Raw genomic sequence first — 21,610 nt, forward strand, 5'->3', positions numbered from 1 at the left:
GGATGGTCCAAAAATGTGCCCATTATCCATCCATCCGTTTTCTTAACCATTTATCCAGTTTAGGATCCTAGCAGGGCTCAAGCCTATCCGAGCTGTCATGGTGTAAAAGAGCGGGTACACCATGGACAGGTCACTGCACTGTTAACCCTCTATCCCATGTCCTCATCTTTCTATCGTGGCTATTCAGTCCACTTTAAGGATGAGTATTTGCACCAAAAAAGTAGAACATCAAATCTTAGAAGTGACTTTTTCATAACCTATCATTCCACCTTTTTACATAGAGAATACATTGATTTCAGCCATGGCAAGAACTCTTAGTGTTAGAGGTAAACAAAGGTGTGGAATTCTTCAATATGGACATCGTTCTTTGGGGGTTTGGGCTGCGTATATGTGTCTGTGTGTGTTGTGTCACAGAGCAATGATTTTTGATGAGCATGTTGGCTGCTGCAGAGACTGAACCCGTGATTCCTCCAAACACCAGACATTACTCAGATTTTACACATTCATGCCTAGAAGCAGTACAACCCCAATCTTTTACTCTCAGACGCTCTGCAGCTCTCTGGAGTTATTGGAATTCAAGGCTGCTTCACGCTTCAAACAAAGTGCTTGTTTGAGATGAGGGATGCAGTCAGATCGAGTCTCAACAGTTCTGAGTTGGAGGTAAACCAACAATCTGACAGCGATTCGCACTTTCTTCGAGCCTGGTGGAATTAGATTTCTTGCAGTTTTGCACCGGTGTGATTGGCATGACTGTCATCCTCCTCGGCATCATAAAATGCCTTCAAAGTTCTTTCTGCGTAGCTCACCCCTGATTTGTTTCACCACCTTAATGCCATGCTGTTCAAACTCGGCTCCTCACCTCTCATAAATAATGGATGTGGGCTAACTGTTTGTTTTGTGAAATCGTCTGCGAGTAATGCAAGCGCCTTGCTTAAGGTTGCAGTTGATGAGGGAGGGAAGAATCTGCATCATAAGAGCACTTCTCTCACCTTCAGGCCAGATGTTCTGTTCTTAAACACCTCCTTTAATATGCTCTTCATCCATGTTGTATCAATAAATTAGCTGGGCCTGCACAAATGTTGTGGTCTTCCCCCCCCCCAAAAAAGAAAAAGAAAAACATTGCTCCAAGGAATCATACAGTGAATACAAATGAACTCGACTCACTACACTCTGTGCAAGTGAGCGGTGTATAACTTGCAAGTTAAAACAAAACAAAAAAAAAAACATAGTTTTTTTTCCAGGAACTCATTACAGAACCAGCGAGGCAATGCGTAATGTTGTTTTGACTGAATTGTAGTTATCAGTAGGCCACCGTGATGAAGCTCAATTAGAGCAGCATGCTATGAGCTAAGCAGAGGTAATCACTGAGCGGAGGGCAAACTAACGTGGAGGCATGGATATTCACTCCAAACAGAAAAGGCGAGGGATTCACAATAGGACCTGGAGTCGTGGAGAGCAGCTAATGAGCCTACATGATTCACGCTTGGCCTCCCCCACAGAGAGCCTTGTCCTGGGCAGAGTGGAGGCGCGCAAGAGGTGCACTGCTTGCTCCAGCACATTCCAGGATGCAGCCTGTTAGAGCCGGGAGGGAACAGCGAATAAAAGTTTCTCTTGTATAAGGATTCTGTGTCTTTGTATAGTTTAGAATCAGTCAGGAGACCCGGAGAGTTACTTGTGCCTGCATGAGTAAACAGTAACTTTCCCACTTAGGCATTTTCTGATGTGGAGTAATACGGTCCATGAGACTGAATGATCAAATGTGGCTCTTCACAGTGGATGTATTTTAAATGCAAGAGCATTGCTTTTTGTGACAAACAGTGCACATTTAAGTGGACATAATGTATGTGAAAACACTTTTTATAGAGTTTAAGTGTAGGGCTTAATTACGTGATGATGTTTGCGTGCTCATGGAGATTCACCTGCACGTACCTGGGCTTCTTCATTCAGATAACAGCAAGCAGTCCTGGTGAAGGTGTAAGCAAAACTGATTGAAATGGAGCAAATATCAAATTGTTGACATGATTAAAAAAAGAAAGAAAGAAAAAACACACATTTGTCTATTTGGCAAACCTATGTCGTATATATATGTTTTTTTCTGTGAATAGCTTCGGTGTAACGTTTCTTTCCGTTTCTTTATTGTTTCTCTGTATTGTTTCTTTCCTCATTTAACTTCTGAAGCGCTTTTAATGCGCTTTACAAGTTCTGTGTATGTTTGTTTAATTACAAGAGTTGCAAGCTGTATCAGCGCTGCAACACTGCAATCTGTAGATATGTATGTGTGTGGGTAAAGGAGCGGTCTGTCAAATATCTGTAGTAGTTATTAAAATAGCTACTAAATATCCAAGCCAGACTTTTAAACCCATGGAAGATGCGATTGGCTGTTTGCTGGTCACGTGCTGAAGTGCAGTCAGTCGCTGTGCCGTGCCTCGAGCCAGCACTGAGTGGAGCCTGTCTGCCAACAGCTTCAACAGCGGCTCTACCAGGACCATACTACACTCACTGACAATTAAAGGAGGCCCTTTTTCTTCTTATTTTCGAGGACTGTTCTTCACCATGGGTGACAAAAAGAGCCCTACCAGGTAATGCGACCGCTCGCTGTCGATTTCGACTTGTTTTGCGCGTTTCGAGCTCGATATTTGGATGCGTTTCTCTCACACGGGGATCGTTTCTCCCTTTTTCAGTTGGTATGCCACAGCTAGCTAGAATAGTGCAGTCACTATGGCGGCTACTCGCTGCTTTACAGCCCAGTCAGTTAACAGACAAAGGGAATTTTTTCCGAGGATACGCCTGGCATTCCCTGAAACGCTCTTGAGTCTCGACGAAGCCTTTTGCAGGGTCAATGTCGAAATGGGCATTATTTGATATTGGTTTTGTTAGCCGACATGCTAAGCTTCGATGCCGAAATTTTTAGCAATGCTTGCCTGCCCGCTAGCCTAGCTGGCGATTCAATCGGACGTTGTGGATAGTCGCTCGCTCCGCCGCTGTGGAGATTTATGAACCAAGGAGCTCTAACTGCCGGGACTCGAACCCAATATTAATGACAACACCACCATGCCCCGGGCTTTGCTGAGGAGCTCGTTTATTACACAACGCGCTCTGTTTGTCACAATCCCCTTTCTTGTTTATTCGTGAATTATATCTGTGGTATTTCAGAAACTAACTTGACCTTAACATTTCTGTCGTTTGTAAGGCCAAAAAGACAAGCCAAACAAACCGCTGATGACGGCTACTGGGACTGTAGCGTCTGTACCTTCAGGAACACCGCCGAGGCTTTCAAATGCAGCATCTGCGATGTGAGGAAGGGCACATCCACAAGGTAACGTAGCTCTCGTTCTCCCTCGCTCTCCCACTCGTCTGAGCGTCTCGTCTCCCCCTCCTCCTCCTCTTGCCTTGCCTTGCCTGGCTGCAGCAGCATTGCATCGCAATTTATGGGAATGACAACTTTGATCGACAGCCTATTTGTCCGTGAGTGAATGGGGACTTGTTGATGGACAGTCTTTGCAAACACATCCCGCCGCTGTCTGGATTATCTGTAGTTTCTCGTCTTATGCGTGCTAAACATTGTATTTCGCGTTTTTTTTTTAATGCATCCGTCTAGGTAGGCTGCGTGCTTCACTAGCCAAAGGGGGTGGGGTGGGGAAGAGGGACCGTCCTTGATGATAGCTGTACAGCTACGATGCATCCACAACATCGAAGGAGCTGTTTTTTGTTTTTTTCCCTTGTTAACCCCCCATGGAGTCAAACAAGGTGAATTGCGTATGTGTCTGCGCGCCTTTCACCTACCTGTAGGATTGCAGATTGTCATTTAACACTCACACAGTCGGATTTATTGAGCCTGAGACTGATGGGAAGTTTATTTTTGTGGTTATGATTGGCGTTTGAGTGCAAACTAAACATGAATTTTTGGCATTTCAAAAGTCTTAACAGACTTTTTTACTGCCTGTGCCAAGTAGTTTAAGGCACCCTGATTTCAAAGCATGGCCTTGTGTCTCGAAAATCATATTTATCAGTCTAAAACATGTAAATTATTAACCAGAAGTCAAACTTGTTTTATTTCTCCTTAATCTGCTCTCAGATATTGCTCTAGATGAATGTCAGCATTTATAGTAACGGGGTTTGTGTCAGTGTTCCAGACATTTCCCCTAAGTTTAACTCAGAATAAAATCTGTGATGTCAGCAGAAGGCATTGTTTTATGGGAAACTGAGATGAAATCATTGTGTAACTTGAATTTCTTGACGGGATTCCCTTTCGTTTTTGTGTATACTCACGCCTACTCTTTCTGTTCTGGGGAATGTTTTTGATGATAAGTTGCGTGTGCCGTGACCTGTGTTTGTGTGCTAATGTCACCAGTCGCATAGTGGTAATGGAGAGACAGATGAGTCATTTGTGGGTTGGTTGACAAGTTCCCTCGCATTCTAACCTTTACAGCTGTGGTTTACCATAAGCAGCTTGTCTGACACTCCTGGCACATATGGGGAGAAAACACTAGACTGGTTTGCTGAGAATCCAAACGATTGAGCCCGATCTTAATTGTAAGTCTCCCCTCCCCCCTGATCTTTTTTTCCCCCAGCAGCGTGTAGTTTAAGACCACAGCTGATGATGTAGGCTGAGCACGCTGTATGAAAGCAGGAAGCGGAGACGAGTGTGTCATAGCCTTCCTGTTCCATCCCCATTTACCAAGCTTTGGCAACAGTCCAGTTTTCTCTATTTGGTAAAGCGCATGACATCATCGGTGTGGTTGTCACACATTCCTGTTTGATCTGAATAGTTAACCTTTGATTAATGCAGCTGTGTAGTTGTGGGGCTGCCTCTTATTCTAATGAGTACTAATTAGCCATCTTTTTCTTCACTGTTTGATGTATTCCGGCAAAGCTCGGGACGAAGCAAAATGCTCTCAGCTAAATGATTTACACTTAAGGCTGTGTGTGGATGTTTGTCTTGCTGCTTTTATCTGGGGCTCTACTTTGGATGTGTGTTTATGCATGAGGACACACGTGTTTGCTAATTAGAGCTCCTCGCTGCTGAAGTTTGATTTGGATCGCCAGTTTGTGTTTGCTACAAGATGAGCGAAGCTGGGTATTGATTTATTCAGTCAGTGTGACATGATTGTGTTTTAAAGCAAGTTTGAAAAAGCTTGTTTTGCGCAGGGTGATTGTGCATAAGCTGGTTCTTTTCACTCCTTCCACGATATAGAGTTCCTTTTCTGTGTCCTGGCCATCAACATCTGGTTAGTCACAAAACTCTGTTACTGAATATGTTTGGGTACAACAGGTAGTAACCAGCTAACAAAGTATCTATTTCCTAGTTACGTTTTGAGTCTGGGGGGTCTGGGAATCCAGTATCAGAATAATTCATTCTGTTGAATTTGATGCATCCTATCCTCACAGTGTGCACGAAGCCAGACACCAGAGGGCTGTACTACAAAGCAGTATCGATGTTGGGAGTTTTCAGTGTCATGCACGTGTTTCTCCTTTTGCCTGCTTAGATCACCATAGCAACTTATGCTGAGCATGCAACCTGGTCCAATGCAGGTTACATTCAGAGTTTCAGTGTAAAATTCAGAGATAATATATGTGTTTACGTAGATTTTTAATTTGCTGCCAAGTCCATTTTACACTGCAGGAATTACAGCTCATAAAACACAGATTAGAAATTAATCCGTTTGTTTGTAGTCTTATTTATCAGCAGGATTTATAAATCACTAGAAATTATTTAGCTACGATCTGGCAAACCCCTTAGTGATTTCTCCATCTCTTAACATTCAGCTATAAGACCGTGTTAGAGCTGAATGCACTGATGTTTAAATGTGTCAGTTTGAAAGTGTCAGAGCTCTAATGTGCAGCTGTCAAATCACAAATTAAAATCCAGCACTGACAGTGCACTGAGTGGAGATATAAATATATTTACGTATGAATATTTTTTTGTGCTCTGTTGCCTTCTTTCCTTACTTGCAGTACCAGTGTTGGCTTGGCTTTTGCCATTTTTTTTTTGGGGGGGGGGGGGGGGTAGGCTATTCATTATAAATCTATTAAATAGCATAGTTGATCCATATAGTGTTACTTCTGTGGACGAGTAAATGACGCCCCATTAATGTGAGCACCCACAGACAGTGAAGAAGAGTGCCTGGGTTAACAAAGTTATTAGTCACTGTTGTGATACATGTTATTGCACATGTGGTTTTACGGTTTCGTTGAACCAGCTAGTACAAAAAATCCTGGCCGTGTCAATCATGTTTCGTTATACACCCGTCTGGTGTTGATGGGAGACACACAAGTGACATGGGTCTTGCGGATTTGGAGATGGTGACCTGAATCACACTTTGTCCCCTGACAGCGAAAGGAAACGTAGTTAGCTGTGAGATATTCACCTGTGATTCATGCTAATGGAGACAAATGTGCATTAACAAGAGCAAGACTGTGGCATCAGCATGCAGGGAGAGGCCCCGTCTTCCCCAGTCGAGTACAGCCTAACGAACCTGTTGACCCAGTTCAGCTCAGTGTTGAAACATGATACCCAAGTAGGCTAAATGTACCCTCTGCCACTCTTGACTCTTAAACAAAAAGCACCCCTGCTTTTGCACCTGACCTCCTGCTAATCTACAAGTCCAAACAGCCCGGGTGTTCAGCCTCGGCATTCAGTGCCCGCTCCTTTGGTAATTGGAGTAGGTCTTGCATTAGCATCCCTTGTGGTGGCCGCTATCATATTTAAATGTTTCTGGCATCTGAACCTGATCACTGTGTGAATGTGACACTGTGTTGCTGTGCATCAGTTTGCTTTGTGGTTGTGTTTGGTATGTACCTCTGGCAGCCCCGGGGCCTAGAGAGAAACCATTAGGAGCCCTCTAAAGTTGATTGATGGTGGAGATCACAGGAAGTCTTGAGGTACCTCAGTCTCTGACTGCTGCGCTGTTATCTCCACTCTGTAGTCAACCATTTCAAGCAGCTTTCATCTCTGCTTTGTATAAAACAGGATAAATGGGTGTCTCTGACACGTAAGCAAAATGCAGTACTGCGTTTTGGTTTAAAGAAGCTTAAATGCAAATGTGCAGCTTATTTGATGCGTAGACTCAAGCAAGGCGGCAGAACCTGAACCTTTAAAAATAGTTTTCAAAGGTCTTACAAGTTAATTCTCAAACTCTAATGAATCATTTTAAAAGAAAATATTCAACTTGGGTTAAGTCTAGTTAAAACGCAGCGACTGCAGATGGACAAGTTAAAGCATGAAAGTAAAGAAAGTATAGAACTGTAATTAAAAATTTCATCCTTTGTGATGCAATCCAAGTAAAAAAATATCTTTGAGTCTAGTAGCCAGATATTTAGCCTAAAATATAAACTCTTTTGAACACTCTTAATGTTTTCTTTTAATTTGATTTAGCTAAAAATATGACTTTTCCCCCCACATTTGCAAGTGAGTCTCTAAGTGAAAACAAGCCAATTCTCTCCAGTCAGCTGCATTTCATGTTACCTCGTCTTGTGTCTTATGACTGTTGCAAACATGCTGCATTTAAGTCAAACGTTCTCAGTTATTGTCCTTAAGGAGATTCAGAGTGGCTGGAATATAAATGATATCTACCTCTAAATCTTTAGTATAGGGTTAAAAAAACGAGCAAAGTCCATCGGTGTTTGTATATGTATATGTTATACACATATATTATAATTATGTCAGTGCGTTTGCATGTGTTTCTGTGTGTGTTTTGTCTGTCTTATGCTATGACGAAATGGTTATTATAAAGCGTGGATTTTCGCACTGTCACATTAAGGCAGATTGTCTGGAATAATGGAATTACATAAGAGAGCGCTCAATTTATATCCGCACTCCCTCACACAAGCCCCCACTGCAGCCCCCACTCAGAGGAAACTGCTTTTGCTTATCCAGCATTATCAGCATCTGCACCAAAGCCCTGAGCATGAGCGGGTAGCCCTAATCTTTACATGTTAATTGCCGGATTTAAAAGTTCTTAATTACTTCATGGGATTTGGCAGTGTGAGTGATTAAATACAATAGCCAATTTGGCAATCTGACAAAACGGAGAAATGTTGAGAGAGCTGTTGAATCCAGGGGCTCCTCCCATTCGGGAAAAAGACGACGCACGCAAATGACTGTGACAGTGAGGGAACGAGGAGTCCTCTGAAAATACAGGAATGAAAGCATGTGAGGACAAAGAGAGGGGGGAGTTGTTAAGTGTAAGTAAGGAGAAGGAGAGGACAGGAGAGAAACGGACCAGTAAAGGGACAGAAGGAGAGCGTCGTGTCTGGACATTTATGTGTGTGTATTAAGAGAGAGGGGGTTTGGCTGTAAGGGGGATGTGCTCACTGAGCCAAGAGTCTCCGGGGGATAAAGTAGAGTGAAGCGCATCATTACCCAGGGAGGGAAAGACTGGACAGTCTATTCCATTTCCACTAGCACCACTATTCATCCATGGGAAGAGAACAGCAAAATTTTATGATGAGTTTGAGAGCGAATTAGGAATCGACTACCTTACTAGTGGTTTGATCTTGTTGATTGTTTGGTCTTGCCAAGCCACAGGTTATAGTGCATAATAAATCCTGCAGAAAGAATCCTGGCTGCCGTGCTTGGCACAACCTTTGCCCTCTTGATGTCGGGTTTCCCTCACATCTTGTTTTTGTTTGCTTGATAACTGTTGTTCCCTTTGTAGAACACAAGGAGAACACAAGCCTGCTGTGAAGGTGTTGTGTCCCCTTTGGCAGCGCAGTGATTTTTTTTTTCTCAGGAAATTCCAAACCAGGCTGTGTTTTCTCTAAAGTGAATGGGTAAGAATATGATAGGACAGCAGTAATGATACAGTGATCCAGTTGACGGGTAACTTGTTCACAGTCGTGGCAAAGCAACAGAAGAGAGGTGAAGTGAGGTGAGGAAGAGACGTAGTTAAAGGTTGCAGGATTTATAGAGGATGGGAGGGGGATGATGGACGAGGAGAAAGTGACGAGCAAGTGGGGAAAAGAGCAAAGAGAGAATGATTGAGAGGTGGTGGAGAGGAGAAAAACAGTGCTGTGTGACAGTGCTGCTGATGGAGGAAGCTCATATGTGCTCAGTGGTTTTGCAATGTCTTGCTGTCAGTCTGCTTGATGCCTCGCTGTTCATAGCCTGAAAGGTCAGTCATGGAAAGGCTAGTTAAAGTGAAGATAAAGCATTATTTGCACATATTAGACTTCTGTGCTTTAAATCTGTCCATTATACTATCTTTTAAAACACACATAAAGGTATACAGATAGACTCTCTTTGGGCTGTTGGGAGAAGCAGAAATGCATGCCCACAGCAGTCAGCATGGTGCAAAACACTTCGAGTTGTTGGAGAAAAGTTGAGACATCTTGGAGTGATTTCAGTGAATTCTTCTCAGAATGTCCTTTCTTGTTGTTCTATTGTTGTATGAGGATGAAGGTATCAGTGCTTTCAAGGAACCCGATGTCTATATAGAACACCTAATAAAATTTGATAGGAACACAGTGGGAAATCCACAGAGGACCATGAGTAGATTATTTTTTTAATTCATAGAAACTAGGGGGGTAATGTCTGTGGTTCTGAAACTGAGACCAGACCCACAATAAAAGCATTCTTTGTTTCACTGTGTGTACACATATATGCGTGTGTGTATACACAGAAAACAGCAAATCTTCGGGTATTTATAGCAAAAGAAAATACAGGACACTTTTAAAGTTTTCAGTAAGGTGATAAATCTGATTTTAATTTAAGCTATAGATTAAAGTTAAAATGTAAAAGAAACAAGAAAAAAAAACGCTGATCTGTTACTCTGATTTTCTGACTAACAGATTTTCTTCTTCTGCAAAGCTCTTTTGTTTTTTTCCTTGTTATAAATCAAGTGCATGCCTTTCCTTCACAGAGGTGTACTTTGGCCCCCTACTTAAAAGCCTAAACGTACTCTATTTACAGCTTGAGTCAGGCTGACTGAAAGAGATCCTTCAGTTAACAAGATGAGTCTAGAGGAAGTAAAACTCTCAGGGTTTCGTAGCTGAACCCGAGGAAGGATTTGTAGCTGCCTGCAGCTGCCTTTGTGTCTGGATCGCTCAGGGTCTCTCATGCAGTCCAGTTTAAGCGGTGCGCGGCAGTTGGCTGCCGGCTCATCTCTTTCTCTTGCCCCATGGCTACAGTGCAGGTCTCCTGAGGAACACAAGCCTTTTGTAGCCTGGGATTCTCGTCATTCCTGTCTTTACCCTCAAGACTCCCCATAACAGAAGCAGATTGGGTGGGATAGGCAGTTGCCCTTAGGAGATGCTCTTTACTGTCAAAAAGACCTGCTAATCCAGGCCTAAAGCTCTCTGCAACCATAATCCGTTCATTTACTTTTCATTTGAATTATATTTAGAGAATCGTTTAAACATCAGTAACTGCATAAATTTTAATTTATTTATAATTGTGCTATATCATAGCATTTATGTTTTTTTTGCCAAAAACAGGCAGCCTTATTCTTAATGCATGTCTAATTGGACTTGTGTGCTAATTTATCTCCTAGTTGTGAATCAGAGACTTTTAAAATTTAGATTAATGGGTTGTGTAGAATTTGTTTGCAAAGTCTGTATGTTCCAGCTTAGCTATCAATAATTAACATTTCATATCTACTGCTCTTCATGTAATTTCAGATTGTAGCTGTAAAATATCATTACGCTAGCTAAATAATGTTGGGCAGTTGTCTGTGTGTTCATGTTATTAACAGTTATCACAGTGTTCTCCAGGAACGTTTTATTCCTCCCTTTTTATTGTCTTCTGTGTTTATTTTTCTAATATAATCAAACAAAACTAGTTATGCTTTATGTGCTAACACAAAGTGTGAAATTTAAAAGTAGTTGAACTGAAAAGTAGTTTTAAGTAAGCTGAATAAAAACAGGTATTCACTGTATTCAGTCATGTTCAAATCTGAACACTTGCTTGTACACACACACACACACACACACACACACACACACACACACACACACACACACACACACACACACACACACACACACACACACACACACACACAAATACTATTCCTGGCTGCTTGCTTTTTCTTAAGATGTTTGTGGTGGAGACAAGAAGTGAAGAAGTGATTCGAACATTAAGCCCTCAAAATCCTGAGTGGAAGGAGCAGATGAAGGGCTGAATGCTTAATGCTTCTGGTGGGCAGTGAGAATGATTTGAGAAGTGCTATAGCCCCAGGCTCTTCTTGAGGTGCTTCGGCCTCTGCAGCACACTCACTTACACACATTACTTTACCCATGGATGGCTGGAGGTGACAGCACTGCTCCAGTCTCTTCAGGTGCAAAATTTCATCACTGGGAGCCTAAGCTCTGCACTTCAGTGGAATTTGTATATGTAATTTCTCAATTTAAATTCACACTAAATAAGGTACATACTGGATTTGGGTCAGTTAAGGCCAGTGTTTCTCACACATTCTTTACCATGGTGGGCTATGCAGCTATATTTAAAGGCATCAAATTATATTCAATGACCCACTTTCACATATTTATGCAAGAGTGTCGTGAGCTGAAGGCATTATTTTTCAGGTTGCTGATCATTCTTGTCAATGCAATATCTCAGAAACGCCTTGAGAGAGGTGTTCTTGGCACCAAGGTTCACTTGTACTCGCAGGCAGGGAGGCGCCGCCCACTTTCATCCAGTTTCTGCTGATAAATGATACTAATGTCATGTTTTTGATAAATCTGTAAGGTCAAAAGTCACGTTCTTTGTGAAACTTAACTGGAATAGCCTTCCAGGGATGTGTGATCCAACAGTTGGCGCAACTAAGGAAAACTACATATTTTGCAATTGGTGACAGATCTTGTGATTATTTAGACTGAAAATGCCATTTTTAGTGATTGCATAGATTTTCTCATCAGTGTTTAGTCAGCTGCCTCTTCAGTCGGTCTCCGTCTGGTTACTGAAAACTTCACTGCTTCAGAACCTCTGAAAGATTTGCTGTGAGTTGCAGTTCCCGTCTTAACCTGTAGCAGGTTGGGTTCTGGTTCATGTGGTACCATGCAGTGCTCAATGGGGGCAGCTGTGCGGAACAAGAACGCTATAAAGCATGAGGTGACTTTAATAAGTGCTAAGCATTGAACGTCTTTGGGCTTTGTTCTGAAATCTGAAGCTGTCGCCTTGGACTTTTACTTATTTATTACACATTTTTGTAAATATTTTTTTTCTTTTTTGCCTGAAGGAATTATTTGCTAGTTAAAGTAAATTCTTTCCAGCCAAACAAAGTGACAGTTCATTAAAATAAAAAAATCTTGCTGATAGATTTTATGTTTGAATTTGCTTTGACTTTCCTTAAATATAATGGTAGGATGTGCTATAGATGAATAACATGCATTCCACAGAAATTATGACTTTTTTTCACCTTATCACCTTAGACATGAAGATACCACTTTATGCATCATTTCAGAGAAAATCTTATTAGCAGTTAGACCAAACAGTTTAGTAGGCAGGTCCCATGAACTGCTTGTCATAGAAAGTCTACAGAGACTGACGAGCATTAAACAACAGACTGAGAAACTGTGCAGACAAATCACCACCTTATAGTAACCACATTCATGGCAGCACTGTCACCTCTTGGCCTGTGCTGACTCTAGTCAGGGGTGGCAAACACTGAGTCTACAGAAAGATCCAAGCATAAAGGAACTGCTGGGAAATATGTGTGCATGTAGAGCATCAGTAGGGCTATAATTTCCAGGTCTTGGGGTTGATTACTTGGCAGTATGCTGTCATAAGCTGTTATTAGTCAGACAGTTGTCCTTCTCATTTTCACAAGAAGAAAACGGATGGAGCCTCGCAGGATGAATGTTTTACTTTTCATTTTGGGAGGAGCACAAGATTTTTATTTCTTGTCAGTGTGGCTGCGTTTTGTTAAAAGGGGTTGCCCAAAAAAAAAAATAAACTAATGAATAAAACTTTGCAAGCAATTTGCATACTACAGTCATATCATCAGAAACCTAACTCATCTACTTTGAGTGTAAACATCCTGTAATTTGCATATTTGAATATGCTTTGGCTGCAGCAGCTATCCTCATACCATACTAGTTTGAAGCCTCCTCTCCCATCAAAACGTGAAGGTGATGTCACAGATTATTGGAATTTGTTGCTCGGGACATGAAGCCTGTTGGTTATTACTCTGTGGTTATAGTGCTGGGATAACCAGTTGATGTAGTTTTTATTTTTATAAAAGCACATAAAGATGTGCATTCGACATCTGGTTGGTTCTGGGTCTATTATCATTTATGTATAAAATAACTAGAATAATATGATTTACCGTGTAGCAAATATCGGCCTCTTAATTGTGTTTGTGAATCATTTAGAATAACGAGGTTAACAGAGTGGGACAATCGATTACTTAAAAATAAGGTGTGATTTCCGTTGATCGAGATGTTAAAAGCCCGTGACATTCTCAGATGCAGGATCTGAAACATGTGCTCCAGGCTGAGGCTCTCTAGTCTTTCAGCCGTGAGTGGAGAAAGTTAGGTTGGCCATGAATGTGTGCAGGATTCAAGTTGCAGAACAACTTTGTAGATCACTGAAGAAAAGGAAGCCCCCATTGTTGCTGCGCTGATATCTGAATGAGGGAGTGGGTGACGTTTAATAGTCTGCGCTTTTTAGCGGGCTGGCCTTGGCCAAAGAACTCTGTTGTCTCTTAGTTGTCTCTCTCTCTCCTCTTCGCTCAGCTGTCTGCCGCTGCTTTCACTCAGTTTGGCAGGAAATAATTGCTTGTCCTCCACAGCACTTCAAATAAAAGAGCTGTGTTAATGAGGGCTTTCCTCCTTCTCTCTCTCACTCTCTGTGTCTGTCTGTATATCGCACTCTCCATCGCTCATTCCCTCTCTTCATTAGTCTCTCTCAGTGAAGTGCTCAGGCTCATTGTTTTTAGTTTCTGTAGAAAGAGTTGCCTCTGAAATAGCAGCCTCAGCTTTTGCTCCTGGCTGGCAAGTATCGGCTGCTCCTGACCAGTGAGAGCACCAGCTGAGCAGAGGTGTGTCTGCCGCTGTGACAGTTCAGGCTGAGTGGAGCAGTCTAACTATGGGTGTCAGTCTGACTGAATTAGGAGCTTTTAAGCATGATGATAGTTATTTCAGGGCATCCCGTAGAGGGAGGCTCCCCATTCCTCCCTCCCCCTCGGTCTGTGGAATTTGGAGGCAAGCATGGGAGGAGCTGTCAATCACAGCCTATTGTTGTGTGAAGGGGAGGTAATATGCTGTAAGCCCTCACAGTGGGAAATGATTCAACAGCAGGCTTTACACACTTGACACCTACGCACACACACACACACTTTACCAGGAATATATTGGCAGCAGTGGGAGGTTGGAGCAATTTCTGCAATTGGACCCTGGGGTTTACTTTTGGTCCTACTCCCAGTATCCATTTTCCTTTGTGCTATATAGATGCTTCTTATTTGATTTGGATATTCACTTGTAAAAGTAATTTTAGCGGTGTTGTAGTTTAATTAGTACACTCCCATGTTCAACAATGTGGAATAATTCAGTAATGAACCGTAATGGTTTTTAAGCAGGAGACTTTTTCAGGGCCTCTATTATTTCATGAAATCCAGTAGCACACACCGTAGTGTCATGCAGAACGCCGTGTTAATGAGCCACAGAGCAGCAGTGTGCAAAGTCACGATGTATGGTTAGTGAATAAATAATGGGGTAAAGAGAGCAGTGGCTCTGTCATGCCAGCAACAGCTCATGGCTGACTTACAGCTGGCACTGAATCACCGGCTAACCAGCAGGACAGCTTCTGCTGCCACCAGTGCTGTCGACACAAATCTCAAGCTCTGACCAGGGCATCAATTCTGCAATGGGCTTATCAGTCACTCACTCATTCACCACCTCCTTGACTCACAGCACTGGCTGCCACAAAGAATGATATCTGGTCCTGTTGGATCCTGTCTGTTTACTCGTGGCGGTGGGTTAAAGAAGTAGATTTATTATTTGTTTTCTTTTTTATGTGGTTGAGTGAAAACCTTGAATACGTTCTCATATTTTGTTAGCTGTGCACATTTCCAGCACGATGATGATACTGAATGAGGCACTCCAGAGATCTGTTGAATTCCCATAGAGAGAACCACGTTATTTCATCGGGACAGGACAAGGAAAATCCTATGTCAGGAATTCATGTTAATGTCATCAAACATTACGCTTTATCTCCCTGGAGATGTGACACACAACATCTAGTGTCAGGGTACAAGTCCATTACTGTAGTTACTAAATTCATCACTTTGTATTTAAAAGCTTTGCTGAGTTCAGTTTGGCTTTTCCAATTAGGACCTCTCATACTCAGCACAGGAAGTAATTACTCCAAATTAAAGTGGAATTGGGATCTCTTTGATGGGAATAGGATAGGGTTGGCAATTATAAAGATGAGATTTCTCCCAGCTTTAATTTTCACCCACAGAACACTCCCAAAACGAGGCCACACACAGGGGCAGCAGGTAGGAGGGGAAAGAAAACGGGCTCCAGAGAACCACAGCAGCTAATGGATCCTGGATCAACAGCTCAGGGCTCATCAGCATTCAGCACAGCTGCCGTATTGATTGGAATGTAGTGCAAGCATTACAACATGATGCTCTATTATACCCCAATTGATTGTCTTCTGATCAGCTGCGGGTCCCCACCCTCTCCTTCTCACTCTGTAATAGTTCACAGCAGGAGGAGAATAAACGAGCTTGATGGAGCAGTTGAGGATTGGGAGCGAATCAGCAGAAAAAAACAGAAAAGATGGACACAGCTCTGAGTTTATAAGCAGCGGGCCACTAAAAGGTTGGGAGACTTTGAGAGCGGAGATTCAATTGTGAAAGATGTGCGAGGATTTAAGTGCAGAAACAAGAGTAACAGGAGTGGCAATATGATGTTGCTAAATTGAAACACTGAGGCCTGCCACTTAAGCTGCTGTCTGAAAACCACTCTCTACAGCAAGCCACTTAAAACAGTCTGACACGCTACAGCTTCATTTTCCAGCACTAACCCTTGTTTGTCTGGACTGATACTTGGACCAGCAGAGTTTCTACAACTTGCAAGCCTCACTCCTTGGCCACAGGTTTACTAAAGCAGTCAGAGGTCAAGGGATGAGGGCTGCCTTCTGCTCTGCTGGAGTATTGTTGCAAAAAAAAAAAAAAAAGAAAGAAAGAAACTTCCTGCCAAGATTAGAAATGGTTTTTGGAAAGGTTGGGTATACACATCTAGTAGAACTTGTTCCTGTTGAAAGGGCCCCTGAGCAGCCATTAAGCTGTGCCCGGCTGTTTGTTTGCACGCTAAGCTTTTCGAGTGCATGTTTGTGTGTGTGATCGTACTTGTGGTTTACTCCTCACCACGCGTGCCCAGTGCTGGCTTGTGATTATCCATGTTGCTGGCTGCGGTTTGGTCTCTGCTGAGTCTCTGGAAGACTACAGCCATCTTTCCCTCTCCCCCGAGTGCTCCCCCCCCCCTCCCCCAGATGCTGTTAGCTGATGTTCATCATGCAGCAGGTGTGTGTTTTGGCTCAGTCCCTCCGACTTTGGGTTACTCACAACTTCCCTATTCAGCAGTTCTGTGGCGAGAGACCACAGAAAAGATGTTTTCAGAAACAAATTGTTTTATGTGAACCTCCCACTCTGGGTAATTAGAAGTTGCTTGTGACATTTATCTTCCTTGTGTTTATTGTCTCTGCTGAATAAGAATGCTCAGTCAGATTGCGGTTTGTGATTATTTGTGTTTTCAAATGAGTATTAAAAAAAGGGCTCTGTGGTTGCTGGTGAGCTCACTGAGAGGGAGCAGCAATACCACGTCCAGCTGAATCTCAATCTGTGACAAATTGGGCCAACCCTACAGTAATCAGATTAGAGGACCTAAGTGACGTGCTGCAAATGTCCCACCTTGTGATCCTGTGCATTCATTTTATTACGACCGTGAGCTAATGAGATTAGTCTAAAATAGAGCTGCTCCGCCAGGGAGCGGCTGCACAAACCTGCCTGTGCAGCAGCTGGGAGCAGCAAGCCCCCCCCCCTCCCGCTGACCTCCACGTTCAGTCGCTTCTTTTCGTCAGCTGTAGCATGACCACGTTGGTCTGTGGCCAAAGTCAGTTCACAGCTCTACTACAAGGCTAATCCATGTTTGTGCCTTGGATCTCCTCCACAGGAAACCCCGGATCAACTCCCAGCTGGTTGCCCAGCAGGTGGCTCAGCAATACCCAATGCCTCCCCCACCCAAGAAGGAGCGGAGAGAGAGGAGCGAGCGCATAGACAAGGAGCGCCCGGAGGGTGAAGGAGAGCGAGCCAACGGAGAAGGACGCCCACAGGTCGAACGTCCAGAGAGAGTGAGGCCAGAGGGAGACACTCCTGAGAAGGAAAAAAGCGACAAGGAGCAGCCAATCAAAGACAAACCCGACAGAGAGAAGGACATCAGCCCAGCTCTGACGAAGAAGCCCAGCAGCAAAAAGACCAGGTCAGCGTACGAATCACAGCGCATGTTTCTGCATGCCTGCAGTGGTGCTGATATCAATCCTCACTTGTGTGCGTTTGTTTTCCTCCAGACCCAAATCTGACAGCCATCAGAGTTCACCCAGTGACAAACACAGCATACAGTCTGGCAAATCAGCAACCAAGACCAACAAGAACTCTCACATTTCCAGGTGCGTAGCCCACTCTCCTGCTCTGCATGTGTTTCACAGAGCACGTGGTTTAACTCGTATGACTATGCAGTAATTCTGGTCAGAGAAACTCATCTAGCACAAGGTTAGTGGGAAAGCTCAGCTGATTCACAAATGATCTTTTACACTAAACGCCCACTCTTACTTTTGATGCACTTGTTCTGACTGTGCATGTGTCACCCGATGAATTGAGCAATTTAGTGTAACCACCCCCACAGTGCTGGAAGCCTCCCATTGTTGTTGCTGAGATGCACATGTTGTAGTTGGCAATCGTGACTACTAATATTTAGTTTTTCTCCTTCTCTTCTCCTCAGGCCCAAACTGAAGAACATTGACCGGAGTACTGCCCAGCAGTTGGCTATCACCGTAGGGAACGTCACGGTGATCATAACAGACTTTAAGGAGAAGACCCGCTCCTCCTCCACATCTTCATCCACCGTCACATCCAGCGCGGGCTCCGAACAGCAGCACCAGAGCTCCGGCTCCGAGAGCATGGACAAGGGCTCGTCACGCGCCTCCACCCCAAAAGGGGATCTCTCTGTGGGGCATGACGAATCGTTCTGAGGTCCCGCTGCCATCCTCCACCACCTATGACCCACCCTTGCACCGCTCCCCCCTTTTCCCATGTTTCTGGACACTATGGATCCCACAGGGGGAGGGATTTCACCTTTTCCCATCGCCGACCCGCCTTCATTCCACGATTTCCCCTGGATGCTAAGAGGAACAGTGAGGTGCCATCTTTTACGGAAAACAAGCGCCCCCGCTTGGCGAATATCCCTCGTGGTTACACCTGTGGCACAGGCGAGGAGAGGTGGCCTACACGGAATAACAGCCTCATTCCTTCCCCTCAACCCCCTCCCCAGTAGCATCCAGACACTTGTATGTATTGTTTTATATTTGTACGTGGATGTGAGGCCAACTCAACTTTTTTGTTTGTTTGTTTTGTTTTTGTAAAGAAGAATTCTCCGCTGGGCACAATAACCACCACTTTTTTTAATAACTTTAAAACTATTATTACCTTTATTTATTACCTGTTGCACCTGTATACTTTGATATTCTCCTTTTTATGTTGAAGCTTTGCTGTGTAGCTCTGCAGATCGATCGTTCCTTCAGTGTTTTTACTACAGTCTGAAAACAATAGGACAACACACGCACACACGTCAGATACAACACATATACACTCACACACATACACACACTGGTGCTAGATACACTGTGAAGCGGTTTTGCAGATCTGGGATTGCCCATTCGCTCAATGTGACAAAGTGCTGATGAATCAAATTCTCATTCACTTTTCTCAACAACACTGTCTCGCTGAACACTGTCGGGACCTCCAGGTCCATCTACCTTTTCTGTACAGGTCATTGTGCATCAGAAGAAGGTCACCTAAAGTTCAGACACCTGACTTTTTCAACTAGATTGTCTATGATTTAGTATGCTATAGCAGATCTCTTATACAGTATCTTATGTCTTTAACTGTACAGTGTAGGCTGTTGTGTAAAACACTAAAAGCTGTCAATATTTTTCTGCATTTGGTACTTAAATATTGAGTTTTCTGGCTGAAGGCAGAGCTGTCCTCTCAGCTGGTGAGGAGCCAGAGCATTTTCTGTTGTGACTGAATGATGGTTAAAAGCAGTTCCACTTGGTAAAACCATATCGAACTGTAAAAATAGACCTGTTGTGTCAAGCTGTTGTGAGTCGATTTTCTTTTCTTTTTCCTCCTCCACCTTCTTTCTTTTCTTTTTATGTGGTCCTGAAGTCCACCCAGAAAACAGAGTGCAGAGACGAGAACAATTTACAAAGATTGACAATTCAATTGACTTGTTTTTATTTGTATTAATTTAAGACTCCTGTCATTGAAGGCAAAACAATATTGCAGTAGTTAAATAGAAGACAATTGTTCTTTCAATTTTAATGCAGCAAGGCTTATTTAAGGGTTTTAATTCACGTTCACCTTAGCTGATACTAGACCAACATAATTTCCTTTTAACTGTATGAAATTGTATAAAGAATAAATGTGTATATGATATCTTAGTTTTATTTATTGAAGGACCAAAGGAATTTCATAATGACATGATACATAGACAGATGAATAACAATTTGAAATGCAATTATCTAATGTGTGAGATGAATAACAGTTTAAATAAAGACTAATATAATCCATGTAAATGGTGTTCTTATTGTCCACTCATCTTTGTGCGTGGCTAAATTGGGGCAGAGGTCATCATGCTGTGAGCGGAGTCGAGGGAAAACCACAGCTCCACACGCAGTGGTGGATGTTGCCTCGTCGTGCACACAGTGAGAAGCAGTGTGGGCGTGGGAAGAGCTCTGGGTCTTAAGACTTTGGCCTTAGCGAGCCCCTCTTCGCTCTGCTGGACTACCATTGTACATGCAGCTCCCCTAACGGAGGCCCCAGCTCACAAACTGAGCCGCTCCCAGAGCAACTAAAAGCCAGGTTACGAGAGGTAACCGTCCCCTCCTTTACCCCCCCTCCACCCCAAAACTAAAAAAAACCCTCCTAGGAAGTGAGGGGCAGGATTTGATCTGTGTACACTCAAACGCTTTCCAGAGTCACACGTAGGGATGATAATCATGTGTGTTGTCAGTCCAGGAGATGTGTTTATTTTTTTCTGCTTCTGAGCGATGGTTAATATGTAATTATGTACTTTATTGCATACAAATATGGAATCAGTGTTCAAAGTGAGGAAAAGCAATGTGAATAGAACTTTAAAAAAAAAAGTGGGACTGCTGGTCAGAGGGGAAATGCTTTGTCCAATTTTTACAGAGAATGAAACCCTGCTTTGTAATGCAATCGGTTAGAAATGGGCCTAAAAAGCCATCTTTTCACCTGCCTTATCTGCAACCACATTCACTTTGACTGAGTACTCCCAACAGAAAGGATTCATGGTTAAATTATTGACAAATGGGCCATTTGCTGAGTATATGAATTATTGCTTGTATATAGAATTTTAAAAAGGTGCAAAAGCAAACACTATGAATACTGGCATTGGAGCTGAAGTCTTTTTTTTTTTTGTTTCCTGTTTCCTTCCCGCGCAAGCAGTTCTGTTCTTGTGTGCGACCAGTAACCTTAATTTACTGTGTAAAGATGGTTACATTTTTTAGCTTTGTTTGTCAGACCCAAATATAGAATGCTTGTTTACTGACTGTATAACCTTAACCGTGAATTCCAATTACGTGTATTATACAAACTCATTTCTTCCTATAACGATGTCTTGTACAATGCTTTTAAAGTTATTGCTCTGTTTAAAAGAAAAATTAAAAAAAAAAAGTAGGGAGAGAACAATAATCCATTCTTTGTTTAATCCAGTTTTAGTTTTATCTAAATTCTTTTCTTTTCTTTCTTTTCTTTCTTTTTTTTTAAACTTATAGCTGATGTGTCATTGTTTTCCCTTGTGAAATGGTCACATTATGTTCCTGGTGTGGAAATGTACTCAGCATTTTCAGCAGATCACAGCTCCTTGTCTAGCTTATAATGTTGAACTAATACATGTTTCTGGCATGTGCACGACTTTGCGCTTATAGGCTAACCCGATCATTTTCCTCTGCTTCAAATAGAAATGTCTATTTATGAATTTTGCTTGTAGTTTTTCACAAATAAAATTGTTAAAGTTATCTATTTTCTGGCTGTTCTGTGTCCTTTTTACGATACTGTTCGCATTCAGTGTTCGGGGTTACAACGTTGCAGTGCTTATGTTACAGCAAATGCACGACATTGCTTTTCCTTAAGTCAGTAATCAGATTTCATTACATTACTTACTGATCTAGTGATTATTCAGTTTTTTACTTACTGGCCATTAAAAAAAAGCCTTTCATGCAAGTTTGAGCAAATGTCAGCAGATCTTAGTTTGTTCACGTGACGGGAACAAAGCACTCTACAAACTCTGAAGACTGGCAATATCGAGTTGATTGGAATTTCTTGAGAAAAGACAAAAACATATGTTGGCTCTTTGAACACATTTT

General features: G+C 42.6%; 1 protein-coding gene across 1 annotated transcript; it reads left to right on the forward strand.

Moving 5' to 3' along the window:
* Positions 1 to 2,419: 2,419 nt before the first annotated feature.
* Positions 2,420 to 21,266, forward strand: rybpb (RING1 and YY1 binding protein b). Its single transcript, XM_006784750.3, has 5 exons — positions 2,420 to 2,579; positions 3,191 to 3,316; positions 17,119 to 17,424; positions 17,513 to 17,611; positions 17,944 to 21,266. The coding sequence occupies exons 1-5, from the start codon at positions 2,554 to 2,556 to the stop codon at positions 18,191 to 18,193; spliced, it is 807 nt and encodes a 268-aa protein (XP_006784813.1). The 5' UTR covers positions 2,420 to 2,553; the 3' UTR covers positions 18,194 to 21,266.
* The last annotated feature ends 344 nt before the right edge of the window (positions 21,267 to 21,610 follow it).

Source organism: Neolamprologus brichardi, chromosome 5 (genome assembly GCF_056152115.1).
Source record: "Neolamprologus brichardi isolate AB-2024 chromosome 5, ASM5615211v1, whole genome shotgun sequence".
Lineage (NCBI taxonomy): Eukaryota > Metazoa > Chordata > Actinopteri > Cichliformes > Cichlidae > Neolamprologus > Neolamprologus brichardi.